Source organism: Rana temporaria, chromosome 2 (genome assembly GCF_905171775.1).
Source record: "Rana temporaria chromosome 2, aRanTem1.1, whole genome shotgun sequence".
Lineage (NCBI taxonomy): Eukaryota > Metazoa > Chordata > Amphibia > Anura > Ranidae > Rana > Rana temporaria.
The window spans coordinates 533,361,843-533,387,965 of NC_053490.1; the positions used below are offsets into that span (position 1 = coordinate 533,361,843).

Genomic DNA, 26,123 nt, shown 5'->3' on the forward strand with positions numbered 1-26,123 from the left:
GGTTCTTAAAGGGGGCTTCCAGATTATGATAAGCCCCCCGCCCGCAGACCCCCCACAACCACCAGGCAAGGGTTCGTGGGGATGAGGCCTTTGTCCCCATCAACATGTTGAGGGCATGAGGCCTGGTACGGTTCAAAAGGGGGGGGCGCTCTCTCACCCCCCCCCTCTTTTCCTGCGGCCTGCCAGGTTGCGTGCTTGGATAAGGGTCTGGAATGGATTTTTGGGGGGAACCCCACGCCATTTTAAAAAAAAGGGCGCAGTGTTCCCCTTAATATCCATACCAGGCCTGCGTTTTTTTAAAAAATAACTTTGATCTGTATTGCCGGGACCCGACAATTCATGAATAGCCGTGAGTAGTTTTAAATGACTTATTTTCCTTTAGAAATGACATTTTGTGCAGGGACTGTTCTAAACACTGGAAACATGCGCTACTTTACAGGCATACTATAGACACCCCCCCTAGGTACGAAATTTAAAGGAATATTTCACTTTTATTGTTTCACTTTAAGCATTATTAAATTATGACTGCTCCTGAAAAAAATTACGTTTTTTTTTTAAAACCTTTTTTTTTTTGCATTGATACATGTGCCCTGGGGCAGGACCCGGGTCCCCAAACCCTTTTTATGACAATAACTTGCATATAAACCTTTAAAATTAGCACTTTTGATTTTTCATGTTCGTGTCCCATAGACTTTAACAGTGTTCGAACAAATTTTTTGCCTGTTCACATGTTCTGGTGCGAACCAAACCGGGGGGGTGTTCAGCTCATCCCTACTGTTTTGTATACACAACGCCATCTTGTGGTGATACACCTACAATTAAATTATCTCTCCCCTGTCCTGTCCTGACCTGACCTCCTCTGTCTACAACAGTTCACTCTCATCATCACTAGATAGGGTTGCCACCTCATCCCTTTAATCCCGAACACATATGGATTACACATGTTCTGTGGCTAATGTAATGCAGATATGGCACCAGGTGAGTTTAATTACCACCTTAATCAGCCACAGAACCTGTGTAATTAATATGTGTTCTGGTTTAAAGGGATGAGGTGGCAACCCTATCACTAGATGCACTTGCTCCTCTAACCACACGCAGAATCGGGCCCCGACTGTTACAACCCTGGCAAACTGACAACACTAGAAATGTCAAGAGACATTGCCGTGCTCTTTTGAACGACTGTGGCGTAAAACCAAATGCCTGCAGGACTTCACCCTATATAAATCTGCTCTTCTAAAATACAATTCCTGCCTCCATGCTGCCAGACAAGCCTACTTCGTCTCTCTTATTAATACTGTGTCATCCAGTCACCGTCGGCTCTTCTCAACCTTTAACTCTCTGCTTCGTCCCTCACCACCCCCTCTACCCACTAACGCACTCACTGCCCAAGAGATTGCCAATCACTTCAATGATGAGATTGATGTAATTCGCGAGCACACCGCCACTGTGCGTACATCTTCCCCACTCAACATACCTTGCCTAACAGCACATTCAACACTCTCCTCTTTTGAATGGGCTACTACTGAAGAGGTTACAAAACGTTTCTCAGATGCCCACCTAACCAATTGTTCCTTGGATCCTGTTCCCTCACAACTACTACAGTCACCCTCTTCTTCTATCCTATACTCCCTCACTCACATCTTCAATCTCTCCCTCTCTAGTGGCACCTTCCCCTCCCCTCTAAAACATGTGTAGATCACTCCCATTGTCATGTTACATGATGATATTTTTATTATGTACTGTCTCTTTAATGTCTATCTAGTTTGTCTCTTGTGGCATTCCGTAGTTTCCATGCTGCTCAGTCTCCTCCCCCTCTTTTCTGTATCAGTGATTTTAATGCTGTAATTCATCTGACCTGTGTGTATCTTCTATACCTGCATGGAAGAATCGTTCTTTTACCTGTTGTAACTTGCATTCTACGGATCATACGACGAATAAACATCGCCAGATCTTCTCTCATGTGAGTTGTGACTGAGTAAGCTATCTGAAAGGTGATTTGGGATGAACAATCTCTTCAGAGCATTTAGGAACCATGTGCTACTGAAAAACCACATTCATAGCCTTTGCAGCCGATTCAGAATACCCATTGTCATGCCTTCAGCAAGTGTTTCTTATTTGCCTTTGTTTAATTGTTAAATATGCTAATCGTATGTAAAGTAAGTTGTAATATCGCCATCCAGTAGTTATTTTACATACTTAGTACTGTATCTGATAATAATTTACTGAATGTAGATAGTTTGTTGCTTCAAAGCCATCGTAGCTTCCCATATTTCCTGTGGACTATACCATGAGGTCTGAGAGACATCCCCCAGTAGCCGTCTTTCTTCTTCATCCTTAAACCTTCTCCAGAGAACTCCACACCTATTCAGCTGTAATTCTAATGTCAGCCTAATGGAAACATCGCCGGTATGTTCATATCTCTTTCCCTAGTTAGACTAGTGTGTTAGGACTGTATATTTGTATATTCATTGTATGTTATTTTTACTCTAACTTCCCTGCAATAAAAGTTGAAACAAGGACCTTGCGCTTGCCTCAATGAGTTGTTAAGGGAGGAGAGTTAGCCGTCTGTCTAATTATACCTCAGCCACGTATAGTGAGGGCAGAAAACCCATACTTAAAAAGCCCTCACTGCACCCCACCAACCTGAACAACTTAAGACCCATCTCATTGCTTCCATTCACCTCTAAACTTCTAGAATGCTTAGTCTACATCCGTCTCAGCTCCTACCTCAGTGAAAATAACCTTCTTGACCCCTTACAGTCCGGCTTACACTCACAGCACTTCATGGAAACTGCTTTACTAAAACTCGCCAACGATTTACTAACTGCTAAAAACCAACGGCCACTACGCCATACTCCTACTACTTGAACTCTCTGCAGCCTTTGATACCGTTGACCACCCGCACCTTCTCAATAAACTCCATTCCCTTGGCCTCCAAGATTCTGCTCTATCCTGGTTCTTTGCCTGTCTATCACAGCGCTCCTTCAGTGTTGCCTACAACTCTGTCTCCTCCTCTCCATTGCCGCTTTGTGGGGATCCCCCAAGGCTCTGTTCTTGGACCCCTTCTCTTCTCCATCTACACCTCCTCCCTTGGTCACTTGATATCCGCCCACGTCTTCCAATACCACTTATACGCCGATGACTCCCAAATCTTTCTGTCTACTCCTCACCTCACTCCTTCAGTCTCCTCTCGTATTACTAACTGACGTATCAGCATGGATGTCACACCACTTCCTCAAACTATTATCTCTCTAAAACTGAGTAACTAATATTCCCCCCACCCGTGCCCCCCTCCTTGACTTTTCCATCAAAATCAACAAAGCAACCATCAGTCCCTCCCCTCATGCCATGGTACTCTGTGTAATCCTAGACTCTGACTTGTCATTTCAACCTCAAGTCCAATCATTGTCAAAAGTTTGTAGACCTCCGTAACATCTCTAAAATTCGCCCCTTTTTAACAAATGAAACCACCAAACTCTTCATTCACTCCCTTGTTATCTCTCACCTTAAATATTGCAACTCTCTTCTCACTGGCCTACCACTCCATAGGCTCCTCCCCTCTTCAGTCTATCATGAGTGCTACTGCCAGGCTTATCCAACTTACCAACCGCTCAGTGTCCGCCAACCCTCTCCTCCAATCCCTACACTGGCTCCCGACCCTCTCCTCCAATCCCTACACTGGCTCCCGACCCTCTCCTCCAATACCTACACTGGCTCCCGACCCTCTCCTCCAATCCCTACACTGGCTCCCAATCGTCCAGGAAATTAATTCAAAATACTAACCACAACATACAAAGCCATTCACAACTCTGCCCCAAGCTACATCACCAATCTTGTCTCCAAATATCACCCAAACAGTCCTCTCCGCTCCTCCCAAGACCTCCTACTTTCAAGCTCCCCCTTGTCTCCTCCTCCCATGCTCGTCTCCACAAATTCTTCAGAGCCTCTCCCATCCTCTGGAACTTGCTACCTCTAACTGTTTGGCTACCCCCCTACTCTTGCTACCTTCAGGCGATCCCTGAAAACTCATCTCTTCAGGGAAGCTTATCACGTCTCCAACTAATCTTTTACCACTTCCATCAGCTCATTCCCCACAGTTACAACCCTTTTTTACCACCTGCCCCACCCCATTAGATTGTCAGCTCTTCTGAGCAGGGCCCTCTTAAGCCTCTTGTAAAAGAAGCAGCCGGCAACTCCATAACATCAAGCGTATTTATTTTGAAGCCTTCACAGTGAGTACAGTCAGCAGCAGACTCGGCAATAAGCCTTGTTCACAGCACCAATCCTCTTGCATTTTGGCACTATATAAATCCTGAATACATTTGCACATATTTTGGATTTATTTTTGGTGGTGACAGCTACCAGCACTATGGTTGGGTACCCAGTGCCAATCACCGATCTTTGGTTCCTTAAGAAGCCTCATGGCACAGACCCAGCCAATGGGAACAATGAAAAGGCTTTGTACTCTTAATGGGTCCCCCTTGATTTACCTGTCTCATCGGAGTACTCGCCTTCGGGGCACGGCTCGCACATGAAGCAGCAGGTCGGTTCACCCTCAATAATCCCTTTTCTGGTGCCTTCATGACAGATCCGGCTACAGTTGGAGAACGGAACCTGCCGGAGAGGTAAGAAGAACATCTTTTGTGGTAAGATTGACAAATAAACTTTTCAAGAAACTGGAATGAATGTTAGTTATGCCCCGTACACACGATGGGATTTTCTGCCGGGGAAAACCTTGGATGGTTTGCAAGCTTGGCTTGCATACACACGGTCACACAAAAGTTCTCTGTACTTTCGACCGTCAAGAACGCGGTGACGTACAACACAACGACGAGCCGAGAAAATTAATTTCAATGCTTCTGAGCGTGCGTCGGAATTTTGCACGTCGGAATTGCTACAGACGGTCGGAAATTCCGATCTGAATTTTTTCCGTCTGAAAAATTGAGAACCAGCTCTAATTTTTTTGCTGGTGGAAATTTTCCCTACAGCAAAAGTCCGATGGAGCCTAAATCTCACCTTCCAGAACGGCTACTTGAGAGATGATTGGCTCCGCCCTCTACAGGAAACACAAATCAGATACAATTTAAAAGGCCCCTCCCTTTCCTTTGACCTTCAGTTGTTTTGTGTTTCCAGACCCTCCAGGAGCACCGACAGGTTTTTTGTTTTTCCTAGGTCTGGTAACTGTGGTTGGCGGACCCCCCTGCTCTGGCATCATCCAGTACTGGTTGTGGCCGAGTCCTGGATGTGTTCAGTCCCCGTTTTGGGCCAGAAGTGTTCCCTGTTGTTGGAGGTTCTTGCCTCACCTACAAGGGTAAATGGCAACTTCCTTCAGGTTCAGTGGCGGTGCGTCCATAGAGGGCGCCGGAGCGCCGCCCCCTCTCGCTTCCGCACCCGCCACTGAATACAATACATAGATTCATGCATTGCATGAATCTATGTATTGCCGCTGCCGCCGACTATTCAGATGGCCGGCCCCCTAGTGAGCGCCGCCCATCTGAATAACGGCAGCTGGTTGGCTGTGGAAGTGCCTATCAGAGCCCTCAGGCTGTAATCGGCTTCCAAATACTTATCCAAGGGACGCACGGGAGGGGTGCGTTCCTTGGATAAGACTGACAGGCGCCTCAGCCAATCAGGTTCACCGGTTCTGGTTAAAGGTAACCTGATTAGCTGAAGCGTCATCGAGGGCTGGAGAAGACATTGAGGGACCGTGGAAGGAGGATGGCCGATCCCAGAAAGGTAGGTGCCGTGCGCATTTTACAGGGCACATCGACGACAATTGATGGGCACAGTGGCTGCGTTTGATGGCATGGCACCGTGGTGACAATTGATGGCACAGTGGCTGCGTTTGATGGCATGGCACAGTGGCGACAATTGATGGGCGACCCCAGAAAGGTAAGTGCCGGGCAGGGGGGAGCATTTTACAGGGCACAGTGGCGACAATTGGCACAGTGACGACAATTGATGGGCACAGTGGCTGCGTTTGATGGCATGGCACAGTGGCTGCGTTTAATGGCATGGCACAGTGGTGACAATTGATGGCACAGTGGCTGCGTTTGATGGCATGGCACAGTGGCTGCGTTTAATGGCATGGCACAGTGGTGACAATTGATGGCACAATGGCTGGGTTTGATGGCATGGCATGGCACAGTGGCTGGGTTTGATGGCATGGCACAGTGGTGACAATTGATGGGCACAGTGGTGACAATTGATGGGCACAGTGAGGCTGCAATTTGTTTTTTTGTTTGTTTTTGTTTTTTCGTTTGTTTTTGTTTTTTCGTTTGTTTGCGCCCCCCTAAAAATTTTGAGCACCAGCCGCCACTGTTCAGGTTCTCCCCAGAGCTTTTGGTGGAAACCTTGTCTTCCTCGGCTTCACCGAGGTGTACCAAAATGGCGTCGTAGGACTTCCGGTGACGCGACAAGATGGCGCCGGAACCGGAAATCACGTGGCGCATTTTCTGGCGCCGTGTTCATAAGGAACATGGCGCAGTACACTGAGGACATGCTGTCTGGGACAGCAGCCTATTCTCCTCGGCCGATCACTACTCACCAATGGCAGAAATTCCGACGCGGGATTACAATCAATTTGATGGTAAATTACAGATTTCAGAATGTAATAGCTTTTTAAAATTCTCTTATTGAAAGGATTATGCAATTACTAAATAATTACCCAATTTTTTTTTTATTCTGCTGCAAATTGAGTTGGTGGTATTTCCATTGTTTACCAGCTTCTGTTGTCCGTGCTTGAGGGCGCAGTTGCAAATGAGAGAGGGCCAGATTCCCGTACATCCTGCGGCGGCGTCGCGTAAGCTATTTACACTACGCCGCCACAACTTACAGGCGCAAGTGCCGTATTCTCCAAACACTTGCTCCCTAGTTTGCGGCGGCGTAGTGGAAATGGCCAAGCGTATGGCCGCGTAATTCAAAGGGGGCGGCTTGTATTCAAATTAAGCGCGCCCCCGCGCTGATTGAACTGCGCATGCGCCGGGCTGAAAAATAGCCCAGTGTGCATGCTCCAGCTCACGACGGAAAACTTCAATGACGCCGACGTGAGCGTCATTGACGTAAAGTCGTATTCAAGAACGACTTAGTAAAACGACGTAACCGACGGAAAAAGACGACGCGGACCCGACGCCATACTTAACATGGCATACGGCGGACTGGCGTAAGGTTACCCCTCATATAGCAGGAGTAACCTTACGCTTACGGAAACAACGTAACCAACGACTACGCGACGCTAATTCGTTCAGGAATTGGCGTATCAGGCTCATTTGCATAGTCAAATGAGAACTGAACGTAAACGCCACCTAGCGTCCAGCGTCGCATTACATCTAAGCTCCGACGGTGTAAGTGACTTACACCTGTCGGATCTTGGCCGTATCTATGCGAAAATTATTCTAGGAATCCGACGCATAGATACGACGGTGTTTACTGAGATACACTGTCGTAACTCTTTTGAGAATCTGGCCCAGAGTCATGAGAAATGAAAGGATCTATTTATACAAAAATCAGCTGTGCAAACAATCCTTTTGTATATTTCCCATGATCATTGGCTCCATCTAGTGGCCATAATGTGGTATTTTCCTGACTGAGGTATTTCAGAAAAAAAATAAAAAATAACACATTATTGACACTAGATGGAGCTGACATTTATAGGAAATCAACATATTAAGCTAAATATGAACAGAATTTGCCGGGGATGCCTTTACCACCTTCTAAAAATGTAACTGCCTGGCAGTTATTCTTATCCAGCATATAATGCAAACTCCCTTATCCACTTCCCTACTGCCGGGCGTCATATGACATCCTGGACTTTCAGGGGGGGATTATATGAATGATGGGTGCCGCTACAGGCGTCATTCAGGTATCCTTCTTTGCAGCCAGCGATTCTGTGCAGTTCCGCCGCTTGATCGTTCTCATAGGCGACGGGAGGGGACATCCCCCCCTCCCTCCACCATCCGGTGCTTCTCTGGGCTCTCCGGTGCCATCGGGGGCCCGGAGAACGAATCGGCCGGCGCCGGATGACGACGATAGAGGTTTCTCGGTCATCTCTATGACAGTCGGAGGCCTGGGCGCGACGTTATGACGTCACGCCCGGGATCCCGGATGTAAGGCTGCATTCACACCTGAACGCAGCGTATTTTGCCGCGACAAATTGCGGCGTTTTGTCCCGCGATTTGCTGCGACAAAACGCGGCGTTTTTTACCGCAGTTTTCGCTGGAGGGGTGATTTACACATTGTCGGCTATGGCCGAACGCCGAAGCCGCCTGAAAAAAAGGGTCAGGGACTTGTTTTGAGCTTCAGCATACGGCGTTTTGGCGTTCGGCGTGGAGATGTGAACCATCTCCATAGCCGACAATGTTAAATCACCCCTCCAGCGTATTTTAGGCTGCAATAGCGTCGCGCTACAGGCGACAAAACGCCTAAGTGTGAATGGAGCCTAAATAAAGCCGCGATCGCGGCTGTCAGCATGAGATCGGTGAATTTTTTTTCCCGATCTCATGCTTTCCAGCCTGGAGGAGAGATGTGGGATCTTATTGACCCCGCCTCTCTCCATAAAGAGGACCTGTCACAATAGATTCCTATTACAAGGGATGTTTACATTTTTTTTTTTAAAGCGCTCCTGTCCCCGGGAGATCGCACTCAGAAGTGAGCACACAACTAAGTCCCGCCCACAAATGTAAATGTCGCTCAAGCCACACATGTGAGGTATCGCCGCGTGCGTTAGAGCGCGAGAAACAATTCTTGCACTAGACCTCCTCTGTAACTCTAAACTGGTAACCTATAGTGTCTTCTATGGAGATTTTTAAGTACCGAAGTTTGGTGCCATTCCATGAGTGTGCGCAATTTTAAAGCGTGACATGTTGGGTATCTATTTACTCGGCCTAACATCGGGGTAAGTGTCGGGCAGATGGCACGGGGGCGGGGGGATCACAGTGGCAGCATTGGATGGCACAGTGGAAGCATTTAATGGCACAGTGGCAGCATTTGATGGCACAGTAGGAGCATTTGATGGCACAGTGGGAGCTTTGGGAGCATTTGATGGCACAGTGGCTGCGTTTAATGGCACAGTGAGGCTGCAATTGATGGCACAGTGAGGCTGAAATTGATGTGTTTTTTTTTTCAATTTGTTTGCACCCCCAAAAAAATTTGAGCACCAGCCACCATTGGACAGGAGAATCAGCAAACCAGAGGATAAGCAGAGCTTGGGGGTTACTACTGAGCGGGGGATCAGCAGAGCTGGGGATTACTACTGAGTGGGGCATCAGCAGAGCTTGGGGGTTACTACTGAGCAGGGATTCTGCTGAATGAGGATATCAATGAGCTGGGGATCTGCTTAACGGAGGTACTAATGAGCTAGGGATCTGCTGAGTTGGGGTACTACAGGGTTTTAACTTCACTTTGTTTTGCAGGTATGGCAGTTATGAGATAACCCAGGATGCACTGGGAAACCAACTAGCGAACCAGAAAGATGCCATCAGCTGTCACTTCCGGTCCATGTGTATATATTCTGAGAGTGCCTGGTGCAGACGTCACATCTGGTGTGCAGGGTGGAGCAGCAAGAAAGTGAGAGGGGCCTGGACTGGAGCTGGGAAACTAGCAAACGGCACACGTGGTGTGCAACATGGGAACGCTATAGCAGAAGTTGAGCGGGGACCGACGAGAGAGGACAGAGGATCAGCAGAGCTGGGGAGGGGGGGCGGAGCAGGAGAAACTAGCAATTGCACACGTGGTCAGCAGTGTGGCAGCAATGTAGTGAGAGGTAAGCGGGGACTGGAGAGGGAGAGGAGGATCAGCAAATCAGAGGATAAGCAGAGCTTGGGGTTACTTCATGAGCGGGGGTCAGCAGAGCTGGGGGTTACTACCATACCTCCCAACCCGCCCGGATTCTGCGGGAACTTCCCGCACAGACTGCATCCTCCCGCAGTCCCGCGCTGGGGTTAATTTTCCCACACAGGAAGAAGAACAAGGTCAGAGGGGAGACATGCTAACCGTAGCGGTGTGTGGTCTGCGGCAGCTGAAGGCAACTTCGATCGCGGCAACCACCACCCCCCCGCTCAACAACTTTGATCACGGCAATCACCCCCCTCCCCCCAGCTCAACAACTTCGAGATCCGCGGCAACCCAACCCCCCCCCCACTCAACAACTTTGAACCCCGGCACCCCCGCTCAACAAGAATGTCCCACAGTGGATTTTAGAAATGTTGGGAGGTATGTACTACTGAGTTGGGCATCAGCAGAGCTTGGGGGGACTACTGAGCGGGGGGATCAGCAGAGCTGGGGGTTACTACTGAGCGGGGGGATCAGCAGAGCTGGGGGTTACTACTGAGTGGGGGGGATCAGCAGAGCTGGGGGTTACTACTGAGTGGGGATCAGCAGAGTATAGAAGCTTTCAACATCTACGATAATGTATCGTGGATCGTGCTCTTTTAATTCACAAATATGAAAAAAAGACCCTTCAGCGCCATCTGCAGAGACTCCCCAAAATAACGTCACCTACCTCTCGGGAGAATCCACTCCACAGGATCTTGCTCTCGTTAATGAAAAGCCTCTCCCCCTTCCGGGCGTACACGTTGTAGTGACCGATGTCCTCAAAGACCACTTCGTCCGAGCCGTCCTCTTTGGACAAGTGCCAGTTGATGATGGTGTAATTCCCCACCAGGTCTCCAAAGTCATTGAAGTCCACTTGCTCCCCCATGTTGTTGGTGAAGTTTAGGTGCCTCAAATGTTTTAGGACCTAAAAAAAATAATGGAGAAATATATTTTTGTAATTGGTTTAAAAGGCAAGGAACACTTTGATAACCGAGGTGCGGCACCGTAAAATATTCAAAATCTGAGATCCAAAAGCCTATCCAAAGTTTATAGCGGTCAACTTTTTTTACCCCAGAGGAAACCTTGAGCAAATTTTCAGATCTTGGGAAACCTCTGCTAAGGCAATTCCCCCGGGGATCAATGCTCTCCTTACTGCAGGGCAATCTTTAATGTTGATTGGACCCTGGGCAAAAAAATTCTTGCCGCCTTTATTTACATATGAATGCCGCTGGCCTCAGCTATTTACATATGAATCCTGATGATATTTACATATGAATGACATTTATTTACATGTAAACACAGGGTCTGCAGGTGAGTCATCTGTACTAGGGTTGTCCCGATACCGATACTAGTATCGGTATCGGGACCGATACCAAGCATTTGCCTGAGTACTTGCAGGGCAATCCCTTGTACCATGTCTGCAGTCTCTGACCATCTCTTGTACCATGTCTGCAGTCTCTGACCATCTCTTGTACCATGTCTGCAGTCTCTGACCATCTCTTGTACCATGTCTGCAGTCTCTGACCATCTCTTGTACCATGTCTGCAGTCTCTGACCATCCCTTGTACCATGTCTGCAGTCTCTGACCATCCCTTGTACCATGTCTGCAGTCTCTGACCATCTCTTGTACCATGTCTGCAGTCTCTGACCATCTCTTGTACCATGTCTGCAGTCTCTGACCATCTCTTGTACCATGTCTGCAGTCTCTGACCATCCCTTGTACCATGTCTGCAGTCTCTGACCATCCCTTGTACCATGTCTGCAGTCTCTGACCATCTCTTGTACCATGTCTGCAGTCTCTGACCATCTCTTGTACCATGTCTGCAGTCTCTGACCATCTCTTGTACCATGTCTGCAGTCTCTGACCATCTCTTGTACCATGTCTGCAGTCTCTGACCATCTCTTGTACCATGTCTGCATTCTCTGACCATCTCTTGTATCATGTCTGCATTCTCTGACCATCTCTTGTACCATGTCTGCAGTCTCTGACCATCTCTTGTACCATGTCTGCATTCTCTGACCATCTCTTGTACCATGTCTGCAGTCTCTGACCATCCCTTGTACCATGTCTGCAGTCTCTGACCATCCCTTGTACCATGTCTGCAGTCTCTGACCATCCCTTGTACCATGTCTGCAGTCTCTGACCATCTCTTGTACCATGTCTGCAGTCTCTGACCATCTCTTGTACCATGTCTGCAGTCTCTGACCATCTCTTGTACCATGTCTGCAGTCTCTGACCATCTCTTGTACCATGTCTGCAGTCTCTGACCATCTCTTGTACCATGTCTGCATTCTCTGACCATCTCTTGTATCATGTCTGCATTCTCTGACCATCTCTTGTACCATGTCTGCAGTCTCTGACCATCTCTTGTACCATGTCTGCATTCTCTGACCATCTCTTGTACCATGTCTGCAGTCTCTGACCATCCCTTGTACCATGTCTGCAGTCTCTGACCATCCCTTGTACCATGTCTGCAGTCTCTGACCATCTCTTGTACCACGTCTGCAGTCTCTGACCATCTCCTGTATCATGTCTGCAGTCCCTGACCATCTTTTGTACCACGTCTGCAGTCTCTGACCATCTTTTGTACCACGTCTGCAGTTTATGACCATCTCCTGTATCATGTCTGCAGTCTCTGACCATCTCTTGTACCACGTCTGCAGTCTCTGACCATCTCTTGTATCATGTCTGCAGTCCCTGACAATCGTCTACAAACTATGGGATAGATTTATGGCATTTATGTTTAAATATTTTTTACTAGTAATGGCGGCGATCATTGATTTTTTAGCGGTACTGCAACATTGCAGCGGACACACGGGACACCTAATTGAGTTCTGTAAGCAACACCTTATTTTCTGGCAGTGCCCCTCCCGAGACTAGACTCTGGATCCGCCCTTGCTCCAGCCCCCCTCCGTTTTGCTGCAGTCTGTCTCCCTCCCTCCATGTATCCCGCCGTGTATGCCGCCGTGTATCCCGTGTATGCCGCCGTGTTTCTCTCCCTTTCCATGCTCCTCCTCCACCCCCTGGAAATGTCAGGATGGAGAGCGGGGTAGGAGCCGGTAAATCCGGCTCCTTACTGCTCCGAATGGACAGAGTCAGGGACACATGTTCCCCTGTCCCTTTCTCAGCAGCATCAGCTGCGCTGAAAATGAATGGAGTGAAGACAGCGGCTTCTCTTCATTCATAAACTGAAACATTTGTAAACACAGGTTACAAGGTTTCAGTTATGTGAATGGACAGATTCACATAACTGAAACCTTGTAACCTGTGTTTACAAATGTTTCAGTTTATGAATGAAGAGAAGACGCTGTCTTCACTCCATTCATTTTCAGCGCAGCTGATGCTGCTGAGAAAGGGACAGGGGAACATGTGTCCCTAGTCCCTTTCCCTGTCTCAAAGGGAAGATGTCGGAGGTCTGTTAAGACCCCTGATATCTCACCAAAGACCCCCCCAACAGTGCTGAAAAAATAAATAAATAATAATAAAAAAAAAAAGAATAAAAAAAATGATTGTAGAAAATAAAAAAATGTAAGAAAAAACACACTGACACGGACCCCCCCCCCCCCTTAAAAAAAAAGAAGAAAGTATAAATAAAAAAATTGTAAAAAATATTTAAAAAATTAAAAAATTAAAAACAAATTGTTAAAGATAAAAAAAAAAACATACTGACACATGTGCCGCTGTCACATGAGATTACAAAAAAGTATCGGTATTCGGTATCGGCGAGTACTTGAAAAAAAGTATCGGTACTTGTACTCGGTCTTAAAAAAGTGTAGTAAGCACTTCACACTGAGATATCGGGACACAGCACAGGACTAAAAACTTCAAGGGACAAGGGAATATAAACTGGGATAGTTGGCAAGTATGAGGCAGCTGCTTTGGGCGATGACAGGGCCCAGGGCAGCTTCCCCTTTTGCCCTGCCTTACTGTGATGGTCAGTATATCACCCTTAGGGCTTATACAGAACTTCAGCAGGCACCCCTGCTGTCTGACAGGCGGAAAGGAAGTGATATGTTGCCTCCTCACTGCCTGTTTTAACCCCATAATTGCCATACTACTGTAACTTATGCATTGCACACAGTTGCACAAGCGCTTCTGGTGCAGCCCCATAGAACTGCAGTGGTCGCATTTGGCAGCAGCACCGCATGCGGAAAGCAACATGCTGTTCAGGTTTTGCTGTGGCATGTGTACAGCATTGTTCAGGCTGATAGTCAAACCACATCTCAACCACCTTGTTTTATTGGTCCCAACATCACGTGAAAACGAGCCCTGAAAAAGATCACTGGCTCTGCTAAGTGGTCCCAGAACTATGAGGGCACTATCCAATGGGAGATCAATCAGCCACAGCTCAAAGAACCCCTAGAAACCCCTGGAGGAACAAGACATGTGCGATTTGTTTCGTTCCGAATTCGGTTTTTACCAAACTTTGAGAAATTCGTTAATTCCGAAATTTCTGATTTTCTGACTTTTTCAATTTCCAAATTTTTGGAATTACCGAATTTCAAAAATTCTGAATTTCAAAAATTCTGAATTTCGAAAATCCTGAATTTCGAAAATCCTGAATTTCGAAAATCCTGAATTTCGAAAATCCTGAATTCAGAATCTTCGAATTTACAAATTTTCGGAAATTCTGAATTTCGAAAATTTAAAATTCTGAATTTCGAAAATTGTGAATTTCGAAAATCGGAAAATTTTGATTTTTGCATTTCAAATTTTAAGAATTTACGGAAATTCTGGAATTTCAGAAAAAAACGGAAATTGGAGTTTGGCAATTCGAAAATCGGAGATTAGAAAATTAGAAATTCCATAATTTGAAAACTCTGAAATTTTGAGAATCGGAAACTCGAAAATTTGAAAATTCAGAATCTCAAAATAGGAAAATGTGAATTTTTCAAATTTCCAAAATCACAATTTTTTAAATTTTCAGAATTCTTGAACTTTGGAATTGACAGAATTTCCCAAAAAATTCAGAAAAGTGAAATTTTTCGGCAGTGCACATGTCTAGGAGAAACCCTAGCGATCTAAAGAACCCTGATTGAGAATGGCTGACTTACGCCCCTTCTTGGTGGAGAAATAAAAAAAAAAAAGAAAACCATAGACCACAGTAACTGCCCAAGAAGAAAGATCCCATCTACACTGCAGTCCTCAAAAGTGGCACAGAACGTATACAGCCGCTGTATGTTAGTGTTCAGGCGAGCGGTCAAACTTTTATCGCCCCCCCAACATCACATGTGAAGGAGCCCTTACAGATATCTGAAGAAGATCACTAGTGTCTTGCAGCTGGCTATGCCAGATGGCCTCAGGACTATGAGGGAACTATCAAATGAGAGATCAATCAGCCATAGCTCAGGGAACCCCTAGCAACCTCAGAAGGAATCCTAGGGTTCTCAAGGGGGCGATCAAGGGGTCAAATGTGTTCCCTCGTGTGTGTTTCTAACTGTAGGGGGATGGGACTGACTAGAGGAGGAGCACACCATCTGTAGGAACACACGATCTGTCTCTCCTCTCCTGACAGAATGGGGATGTGTGTGTGTTTAAACAAACACACACACACACACACACACACACATCCCAGTTCAGGCTCTCATGCCCGCGATTGCGCATGACCGGTGGGGCGCGTGCGCCTGCTATAGTTGTTTAAAGGGCTGACGTACAGCTATGGCAATTTGCGCAGGTGAGCCAACCTGCCGCAGTAGAATGATGGCGGCTAATGGTTAACCACTTAAGGACCGTCTAACGCCGATATACGTCGGCAGAATGGCACGGCTGGGCACAGGCACGTGCCCAGCCGTGGGTCACGCACGCCCGCGACCCGGTCCGAAGCTCCGTGACCGCGGTCGCGGGACCCGATCGCTGCTGGAGTCCCGTGATCGGTCACAGGAGCTGAAGAACGGGGAGAGGTGAGTGTAAACACAGCTTCCCCGTTCTTCACTGTGGCACTGTCATTGATCGTCTGTTCCCCGATATAGAGAAAGGCGATCAATGACGTCACACGTCCAGCCCCGCCCCCTACAGTTAGAAACACATATGAGGTCACACTTCAGCGCCCCCTAGTGGTTCCCAAACTGCAATTGTAATTTTCACAGTAAACAGTGCATTTTTATAGCACTTTTTGCTGTGAAAATGACAATGGTCCCAAAAATGTGTCAAAAGTGTCCGATGTGTCCGCCATAATGTTGCAGTCATGAAAAAAAATCAAATCGCTGATCGCCACCATTAGTATTAAAAACATTTTTTTTATAAAAATGCCATAAAACTATCCCCTATTTTGTAAACGCTATAAATTTTGCGCAAACCAATCGATAAACGTTTTTTTTTACCAAAAATAGGTAGAAGAATACGTATCGGCCTAAACTGAGGAAAACATTTTTTTTTTATATATATTTTTGGGGGATATTTATTATAGGAAAAAGTAAAAAATCTTGATTTTTTTTTTTTAAATTGTCGCTCTATTTTTGTTTATAGCGGAAAAAATAAAAACCGCAGAGGTGATCAAACACCACCAAAAGAAAGCTCTATTTGTGGGAAAAAAAGGACGCCAATTTTGTTTGGGAGCCACGTCGCACGACCGCGCAATTGTCAGTTAAAGCGACGCAGTGCCGAATCGCAAAAAGGGGCCTGGTCCTTTACCTGCATATTGGTCTGGGTCTTAAAGCGGGGGTTCACCCTTAGAGGGCACTTTTCCCCCTTCGCTTCCTGCTCGTTATTACTAGGGGAATCGGCAATTTATTTAAAAATATGTGCAGTACTTACCCGTTTACGAGACGCATCCTCTCCGTCGCTTCCGGGTATGGGCTTCGGGAATGGGCGGTCCTTCTTGATTGACAGGTTTCCGAGAGGCTTCCGACGGTCGCATCCATCGCGTCACGATTTTCCGAAAGAAGCCGAACGTCGGTGCGCAGGCGCAGTATAGAGCCGCACCGACGTTCGGCTTCTTTCGGCTACGAGTGACGCGATGGATGCGACCGTCGGAAGCCTCTCGGAAGGCTGTCACTCAAGAAGGAACGCCGGCTCCCGAAGACCCATACCCGGAAGCGACGGAAGAAGATGCAGCTCGAAAACGGGTAAGTACTGCACCTATTTTAATATAAATAGCCGATTCCCCTAGACCGAACGAGCAGGAAGCTAAGGGGAGATTTTTTTTTTTTTTTTAAATGGGTGAACTCCCGCTTTAAGTGGTTAAAATATACTGACCTTTGACCCTAACCCCCGACCTAGATCAATCCCTGATCTAGCTATTTTATCTTTGCTTTTTATTATTTTCCCATTATCTTTTTTACACACACTTTTTTTTTTTTTTTTTGGAAAAGGAGAAAAAGATACAATGTATTATATAATGTATCTAGTAGGTAATACAATGTATCTTTCCATTCAGAGAAAAACACACACACACATAGGGGCAGCTGTACACCCACCGACATCCGATCCGATCCGATCCTGTCCGCCGAAAACAGCCAGATGGTGGATCGGATGGCAGTCAGATAGAAATGGACATTTCCATCCTACTGCCTCAAAGAGGAGAGCGGGCTGTGTCCGTGTCCGCTCTGTATATTAACCACTTAAGGGCCGAGACTCTTTTTTTAGATTTGGTGTTTACAAGTTAAAAACATTTTTTTTGCTAGAAAATTACTTAGAACCCTCAAACATTATACATTTTTTTTCTTACACCCTAGAGAATAAAATGGCGGTGATTGCAATACTTTTTGTCAAACTGTATTTGCGCAGCAGTCTTACAAGCGCACTTTTTTTTGGAAAAAATACACTTTTTAAAATAAAAACATAAGACAAAAGTTAAGTTAACCTACTGTATTTATTGGCATATAACACTCACCTTTTTACCCTGAAAATAGAGGGTAAACTGTGTCTGCGTGTTATACGCAGGGGGCTGTGGAAGTTTTTTTTCCTGAAACTTCGCTCCTAAAGTTAGGGTGCGTGTTATACGCCTGTGCGTGTTATATGCCGATAAATACGGTAATTTTTTTTATATTGTGAAAGATAATGTTCTAAATGTACTAAAATTATTGCTCTTGCACTAACCAACGCAGCGATACCTCACATGTGTGGTTGGAACACCGTTTTCATATGCGGGCAAGACTCACCTATGCGTTTGCTTCTGCGTGCAAGTTCATCGGGACGGGGCGCTTTAAAATATTTTTATTTTATTTATTTTACTCAATTTTTTTGACACTGTTTTTAAAAAATAAATAATTTGGGTCACTTTTATTTCTATTACAAGCAGGGCCGATCCTAGGGTCACAGGCGTCTGGGTGCAGAAATATTTTTGATGCCCCCACATGGGCGTCATCGTTTTACTAACTCCTCCCCTTTTCAAATGTTTCTCTGGCAATGACTCAACCACAGAGATGCTTCCCCACAAAGTCTTCATAACCCTGGGATCCTTACATGATCTCTTAACAATAAACAAAATACAGGAAGAGAAGCAAAGTACTTTACTGGGACCTGGAGGGGGGGCTCTCTGATGGACACAGAGAGGGCTTCTGTTAGAGAGTCTGTTAGATGTTCGGCGCCCCCACCTCTGCAGGCGCCTGGGTGCAATGCACCATGTGCACCCTGCCTAGGATCGGCCCTGATTACAAGGAATGTAAACATCCATTGTAATAGAGAAAACATGACAGGTCCTCTTAAATATGAGATGTGGGGGTCGAAAAGACCTCAGTTCTCATATTTACACTAAAATGCAATAAAACAATTTTTTTTATTTCATTCTAAAAATATATATCTATATATCTACAGTGTATGTATATATATACTGTATACATACAGTTGCGGTGCGTCCATAGAGGGCGCCGCCCCCTTTCGCACCGCCACTGATACAATACATAGATTCGTGCATTGCATGAATCTATGTATTGCCGCTGCCGCCGACTATTCAGATGGCCGGCCCCCTGGCGAGGGGCCGGCCATCTGAATAAAGCCAGCGGCTCTGATAGGCTTTCCGATTACAGCCCTCTGGCTTCCAGATGCTTATCCAAGTGACATATAAATAGACAAGTGATAAGCGCTTCAAATATGTGATCGTGATCACAACAAAGGATAATACCAATAATAAGTGCACAAACACAATAAATAACTGCACTGTGATTGGTGAAGTAAATACCAACTGGGAAAAAACCCCAAAAAATAACACAAAGATTGTGAACCTGGAATGGTAAAAATAGATCTCTGTGTAATTGGAAGTGTCCAAACAGTGTCCATTGCACAGAGATCTATTTTTACCATTCCAGGTTCACAATCTTTGTGTTATTTTTTGGGGTTTTTTCCCAGTTGGTATTTACTTCACCAATCACAGTGCAGTTATTTATTGTGTTTGTGCACTTATTATTGGTATTATCCTTTGTTGTGATCACGATCACATATTTGAAGCGCTTATCACTTGTCTATTTATATTTTGATTTCTGTGTTATGTGAACACTCTTAGATATAGCTGCCTCAGATATACTTTATTTATGATCACCGCTTTATTATCATAACTGTATACTCACAGTAGCGCATTGAATTTTTTTCACTTCTTATCCAAGTGACGCACGGGGGTGCGTTCCTTGGCTAAGACTGACAGGCATCTCAGCCAATCAGGTTCACCGGTAACCTGATTGGCTGAAGCGTCATCAAGGGCGGGAGAAGACATCAAGGGTCAATACTGATCAATACTGTACAGCAGCGTATTATATTCACCCCCAGCTGGCTAACTGGACAGTGATAAAGCAGAAGACTGAGGAAATCATCCATCACTCTGCTCTTTCCTCCTATTAGCATATGCCTTGTCAGCATATTTGCATGCAGCACACCTGAATGGCTCCCAGTTAAGCCCCTCCCTCTCACAGTGAAAAGCTTCTGTACTGGATGCAAGATGATGGTACCAAGTAAAATTCAGATACACAATAGCTGAATAATAATAAAAAAAAAGCAAAAACACTTTTTATGATGTATTAACCGCTTCAGCCCCGGACCATTTTGGTGGTTCATGACCAGGCCACTTTTTGCGATTCGGCACTGCATCGTTTTAACTGACAATTGCGCGGTGGTGCGGCGTGGCTCCCAAACAAAATTGACGTCCTTCTTTTCCTACAAATAGAGCTTTCTTTTGGTGGTATTTGATCACCTGTGCGGTTTTTATTTTTTGCGCTATAAACAAAAATAGAGCGACAATTTTGAAAAAAAAATGCAATATTTTTTGCTTTTTGCTATAATTAATATCCCCCAAAAATACATAAAAAAAAAAAAAAATTCCACAGTTTAGGCCGACATGTATTCTTCTACAATAAATCGCAATAAGCGTTTATTGTTTGGTTTGCGCAAAAGTTATAGCGTCTACAAAATAGGGGATAGTTTTATGGTATTTTCTTTTTATATATTTTTTTTACTAGTTATGGTGGCGATCAGCGATTTTTATCGTGACTGCGACATTATGGCGGACACATCGGCAACTTTTGACACCATTTTTGGGACCATTGTCATTTTTACAGCGATCAGTGCTATACAAATGCACTGATTACTGTAAAAATGACACTGGCAGTGAAGGGGTTAACCACTAGGGGGTTAAGTGTTCCCTAGGAAGTGATTCTTACTGTTAGGGGGGGGCGTGGCTACACGTGACACATCACTGATGACCTTCCCGATCACGGGGGAACGGTCATCAGTGACAGTGTCACTAGGCAGAATAGGGTAATGCCTTGTTTACAAAGGCATTCCCCTGTTCCGCTCTTGCCGACCGCAATCGTGGGCCGGGACCCGCGGCCGCACTCACGAGGCACGTGGCGCGCGCATCCGCTGGGCGGCAGATTTTCAAATGGACGTACCTGTACGCCAATCTGCCTGCCCGTGCCATTCTGTTGATGTAAATAGGCATGCGGCGGTTGGCAAGTGTTAGGCCCCATACACACGAGAGGATTTATCCGCAGATACGGTCCAGCGGACCGTTTCCACGGATAAATCCTCTCAAAGATATCCGCTGATTTCGATGGGATGGAGTGTACACACCATCCCATTGAAATCCGCGCGGAAATCCTCTGCCGATGACGTGTCGCGCCGTCGCCGCGATTATGACGCGGCGACGGGCGCGACGCTGTCATATAAGGAATTCCACGCATGCGTCAAATCATTACGACGCGTGCGGGGAATCCCTTTGGACGAATGGATCCGGTAAGTCTGTACAGACGAGCGGATCCATCCGTTGGAATGGATTCCAGCAGATGGATATGTTGTGCAGCACAACAAATATTCGATCTGCTGGAATCCATCCCAGAGGAGATTTCTCCGCGGAAACAGATCCGCTGGCGTGTACACACCATAGGATCTATCCGCAGAAACCCATTTGCTGGGATTTATCTGCGGATAGATTCTATCGTGTGTACGGGGCCTTAGGCTGCATTCACACCTAGGCGTAGGCAATAGCGGCGTTTTCCAGCTTTTTTTTTACGGCGTTTTGTCGCGCGTATTCATGCTAATATGCGCGTTTGCATACAGCGTTGTCCGACGTTTTTGTACTTTGACGTTTTTTTTTTAGCCAATAGGAAAAACTATCATCTTTTCATCACTTGTTGCTATGTTGGTAGATTTTTTTAATCTTCTGCATGGGCGACAAGTTCTATTGACGAAACGCCTGTAGCAAACGCCCGTTGTCGCGCAAGTCGCTTGAATCGAGCGTTTCCATTACTTTCTATGGGAAATGGAAACACTCAAATACGCGCATATCGCGCGATATGCGCGACAAAAAAGGGTCCGGAACTTTTATTGACTACATGCGATGCGCGTCAGGCGCATCAGCGTTCAGATGTGAACCATGCCCATAGCCTTACATGTATTTTGGTCCCTCTGGCGTTTGTGCGCGTCGCGCTACAGGCGACAAAACGCCAAGGTGTGAATGGGCTCTTAAGGAAGACAAAGCTGCATTAATTTGTGTCTAACTGCCTGGAGATCGGCCTAAACTCTCCCCCTGGGGGTATTATTCATTTACATGATTTATGTGCAGGCTGAGCAGTGCTAAGCAGGGTTTCTGCTGAATAAATGTATTGATTTACTATGAATTTTATACTAAATCGTGTCCAACAGGGAGTGATTCCACCGGCCTCCATCCACCCCATTTATCTGCTTATATTTTGCCTTTCCTGGTTCATCAACATTTACCGGGGATGCTCCACACAGTAATGCGAGGCTTTCTCCCTGGTGTGGAGTGTCGTGCTCGCCCCCTCCCTTGGACTACAGGAGAGTCAGGACGCTCTCTACGTTGCAGATGGAGAAAGGAGCTGTGTGTTAGTGGGCGTCCTAACTCTCCGTTAGTCCAAGGGAGGGGGGCGAGCACGACACTCCACACCAGGGAGAAAGCCTTGCATTACTGTGTGGAGTTACAGACAGAAGAACAGGAAGTGAGGATTTCTCTTTCGTTCATGGATGGACACAGCCTTAATCTTGACATAGTGGGATATAGCCTATCTTTAGGAGTGACTAGGCAGAAAAGTGTTAACAAATTCAAAGCCGAACCACCCCGCCCAGGGTGCGGTCCCACTGACTCTATTCTCTCAGCCTGCACCAAGCAGTTGAGTTTTTTTCTGCCTAGTCTAGGAGAAGACATGGATCCCTTCAGGCCCAGGGCTTGGAGGCTTTTAGTTTGGATTCATTTTTTGGGATTTTTTATTTATGTAAGTTTTTCCTGCGATCTTCGATCAACTGCCGACTGGATCCCAGATCCTTGTATTCTTCCCAGTTTCGGCCATCGAGCGTGTGCCGACCATAGCTACGTGCTGGGTTATCCACGACATGCCAGTCGCTCTACGGGTGGCCAGTGAGCTATACGCTCCAGGGCTTGCATAAGGACCGGTCTACAGGGCCGAGTCGCAGTAGCCTGGCCGACAGTCATGTCCGTTACCATGCGGAAGATGCACTGTCCAGGATGCTTCCAGCATAAACCCACAGGAAGGGTAAGTAGCTACTACCTTGCTTTAGCAAGAACAGAAGACAGAGCTGGGCATCCTTGGAAAGGTGAGTAAAGGGCCATATCCCCCTTTGCAGTAGTACAGAGCCCCCTCCATTAGTACAGACCCCCTTTTCATTAGTACAGACCCCCTTTGCATTAGTACAGAGCCCCCTCCATTAGTACAGAGCTCCTTTGCATTAGTACAGACCCATTCCATTAGTACAGACCCCCTTTGCATTAGTACAGACCCCTTCCATTAGTACAGACCCCCTTTGCATTAGTACAGAGCCCCCTTCATTAGTACAGATCCCCCTCCATTATTAAAGAGCCCCCTCCATTAGTACAGAGCTCCTTTGCATTAGTACAGACCCCCTTTGCATTAGTACAGACCCCCTTCCATTAGTACAGACCCCCTTTGCATTAGTACAGACCCCCCTCAATTTGTACAGAGCCCCCTCCATTAGTACACCCCCCCTCAGGATAAACCCCACCCGGGCGGCAGCTGGAGAGAAGAGGACAGTGTGGAGCCACGCCGCCCGGGTGGAGAAGATTGTATCATAGTCCAGATTCCAGAACAAATTCCGGCACTGCACGGCATGGAGCACCCCGCCCCCGACAACGTCACTGAGCGAGAGAGCGGGTCTCTCTCCGAACAGCCGCTTCACGCTCCTCTGACAGGAGGGGCTGGCTTGAGCAGGAAACAGGGTGGAGAGAGCGCAGGTGACCAGCGGCGTCCAGAGGGACGCAGACAAGGAGAGGAGGAGGGAGTGAAGCACTCTGGCTCATGAGCGCCCCCATATCTGTGGCGCCTGATTGAACTGCACCCCGCGCACCCGCCCTGGCATTCTTTCCAGATGGGACAAGTGCCCATCATCCCTGAATTATCAAATCCTGGTGAGCCACCTGGTCAGGACCTCCCTAGTTTGGTGGCTGACCTCACCGGCACTTCTGTCTGGGAAGTCGTTCCTTCCTTATCACTGGATAGTCATCACAACGGATGCCAGCCTTACCGGTTTGGGAGTGGGGGGGGAGTTTGGGGGGTTCAGTCGACCCAGGGTCGCTGGTCTCCAGAGGATTCCCATATGCCGATCAATGTCCTGGAACTTTGGGCGATCAGGCTGTGCCTCTCCACATGGTCTCAGAGGCTACAAGGGCGTCCAGTCAGGATCCAGTCGGACAACGCCACGGCGGTGGCATGTGTCAACCATCAAGGAGGAACAAGAAGCTCGGCTGCAGCGTCAGAAGGTGGGCAGAGCGTACCGGCCCTGTCGGCCATATACATTCCGGGTGTGGAAAACTGGCAGGCGGACTACCTGAGTCGCCAGATGCTGGAGCAAGGAGAATGGTCTCTACACCCAGAGGTGTTTCAGCTCCTTTGCCAAAGATGGGGCACGCCAGACGTAGATCTCCTGGCGTCTCGACCCAATCAGAAGGTATTGAGGTTTGTGGCCAGGTCAAGAGACCCATTGGCGGACGCAACAGATGCGTTAGTGGTGCCGTGGAGTCAGTACCGGCTAATCTATGCCTTCCCTCCTCTAAAGCTCCCTCCTCTTCTGCTTCACAGAGTGGAGGCCTCCAGAGGGGATTCCTATGATCCTAATTGCTCCAGTTTGGCCTCTGCATCCTTGGTACGCCGATCTAGTGCGGCTAGTAGCAGACGTCCCTTGGCGTCTAACGCTGAGAGAGGACCTGCTGTCACAAGGTCCCATACTGCATCCTGCTTTACAGTCGCTGCAGGGGGTTCGGCATGTGGCCCCTCCGGCCCGTCCCACACTACCTCTGTGGGGATTTGAATAGCAGACGCACCTTGGCGTCTACCGCTACGAGAGGACCTGCTGTCGCAAGGTCCCATAGGTCATCCTGCTTTACAGTCAATGGCTTTAACGGCATGACCTCTAGGTGCCTCAGAAACCACCGTTTGAGAACATTAGGGAAGTTCCCTTGTTGAAACTTTTTTAGAAAGTGGTCCTTTTGGTCAGGAAAGGCTCCCTATCTGATCTTCCACAAGGATAAGGTGGTGCTGCATCCGCAGCCTTTTTTCTTCCCAAAGGTAATTTCGACCTTCCATCTCAAGGAAGATATTGTACTACCATGCTTGTGTCCTCATCCGTTGAATCCTAAGGAGACGACGTGGCATCCCTTGGACGTTGTCCTAGCCCCAAGAATATACTTGTCTGTTACTGCTCCGTTCCGGAGTTCAGACTCCCGGTTTGTTTCGGTGGCTGGTCCCAAGAAGGGCCCATCGGTTTCATCTGCCGCCATTTCGAGGTGGATCCGACAGATCCTGATCAGGCTACGCCATAAAGGTTCGGGCGCCTCCCTGTCATGATGCATTCGACCAGGGCAATGGTGCCTCTTGGGCTTTCTGACATCAAGCGTCTGTTTGCCAGGTGTGTAAAGCGGCGACCTGGTCGCCCGCTCACACTTTCACTAAACTTTACAAGTTGATGTGAGTGCATCTTCGGATGCTTCTTCAGGCCGCAAAGTTTTGCAGGCGGTTGTTTAGAGTTACAACTCCTAAGTTGAGGAGCTCTGTTTTTTGGTGAAGTTTATTTTTATGCTGTTCCCACCCCTCATTTTTACACTTCTTTGGGACGTCCCACTAGGTCAGGATTAAGGCTGTGTCCATCCATGAACGAAAGAGAAAATAGGATTTTATACTCACCGTACTCTGAGTTCATGGATGGACACAGCACCCACCCCTCTTTTTCTTTAAAGTTTGTACTGCTTGCTACAAACTGAACTGCTTGGTGCAGGCTGAGAGGATATAGTCAGTGGGACCGCACCCTGGGCGGTTCGGTTCGGCTTTGAAGTTATTAACACTTTTCTGCCTAGTCTCTCCTAAAGATAGGCTATTTCCCACTATGTCAAGATTAAGGCTGTGTCCATCCATGAACTCGGAGAAAAAGATTTTACGGTGAGTATAAAATCCTATTTTCTCAGAAGAAATAAGGGCATTGAAAAGCAAAATGGAAGGATGAGGTAAGTGAAGGAGGACTGCACTAAGGTAAAGGAAGCTATTTAGGGGGAAAAAATTGTACCTTTACAACCCCTTTAACCACTTAAGCCCCGGACCAATATGCTGCCTAAAGACCCAAGGGGTTTTTACAGTTCGGGACTGCGTCGCTTTAACAGACAATTGCGCAGTCGTGCGATGTGGCTCCCAAACAAAATTGGCGTCCCTTTTTCCCCCACAAATAGAGCTTTCTTTTGGTGGTATTTGATCACCTCTGCGGTTTTCATTTTTTGCGCTATAAACAAAAATAGAGCGACAATTTTGAAAAAAATGCAATATTTTTTACTTTTTTCTATAATAAATATCCCCAAAAACATATATAAAACATTTTTTTCCTCAGTTTAGGCCGATATGTATTCTTCTAC

The 26,123-nt window shown here is 46.9% G+C and overlaps 1 protein-coding gene across 1 annotated transcript in view; it reads right to left on the minus strand.

Moving 5' to 3' along the window:
* The window catches only part of CASR (calcium sensing receptor), a 139,016-nt gene that overhangs the window by 1,890 nt on the left and 111,003 nt on the right, over nucleotides 1-26,123 (minus strand). The window contains exons 5-6 of the mRNA XM_040339160.1: nucleotides 10,499-10,735; nucleotides 4,491-4,614 (exon numbers count right to left, since the gene is read on the minus strand). Of these exons, the coding sequence (XP_040195094.1) occupies nucleotides 4,491-4,614; nucleotides 10,499-10,735 (361 nt within the window). The remainder of the gene's footprint in view (nucleotides 1-4,490; nucleotides 4,615-10,498; nucleotides 10,736-26,123) is intronic.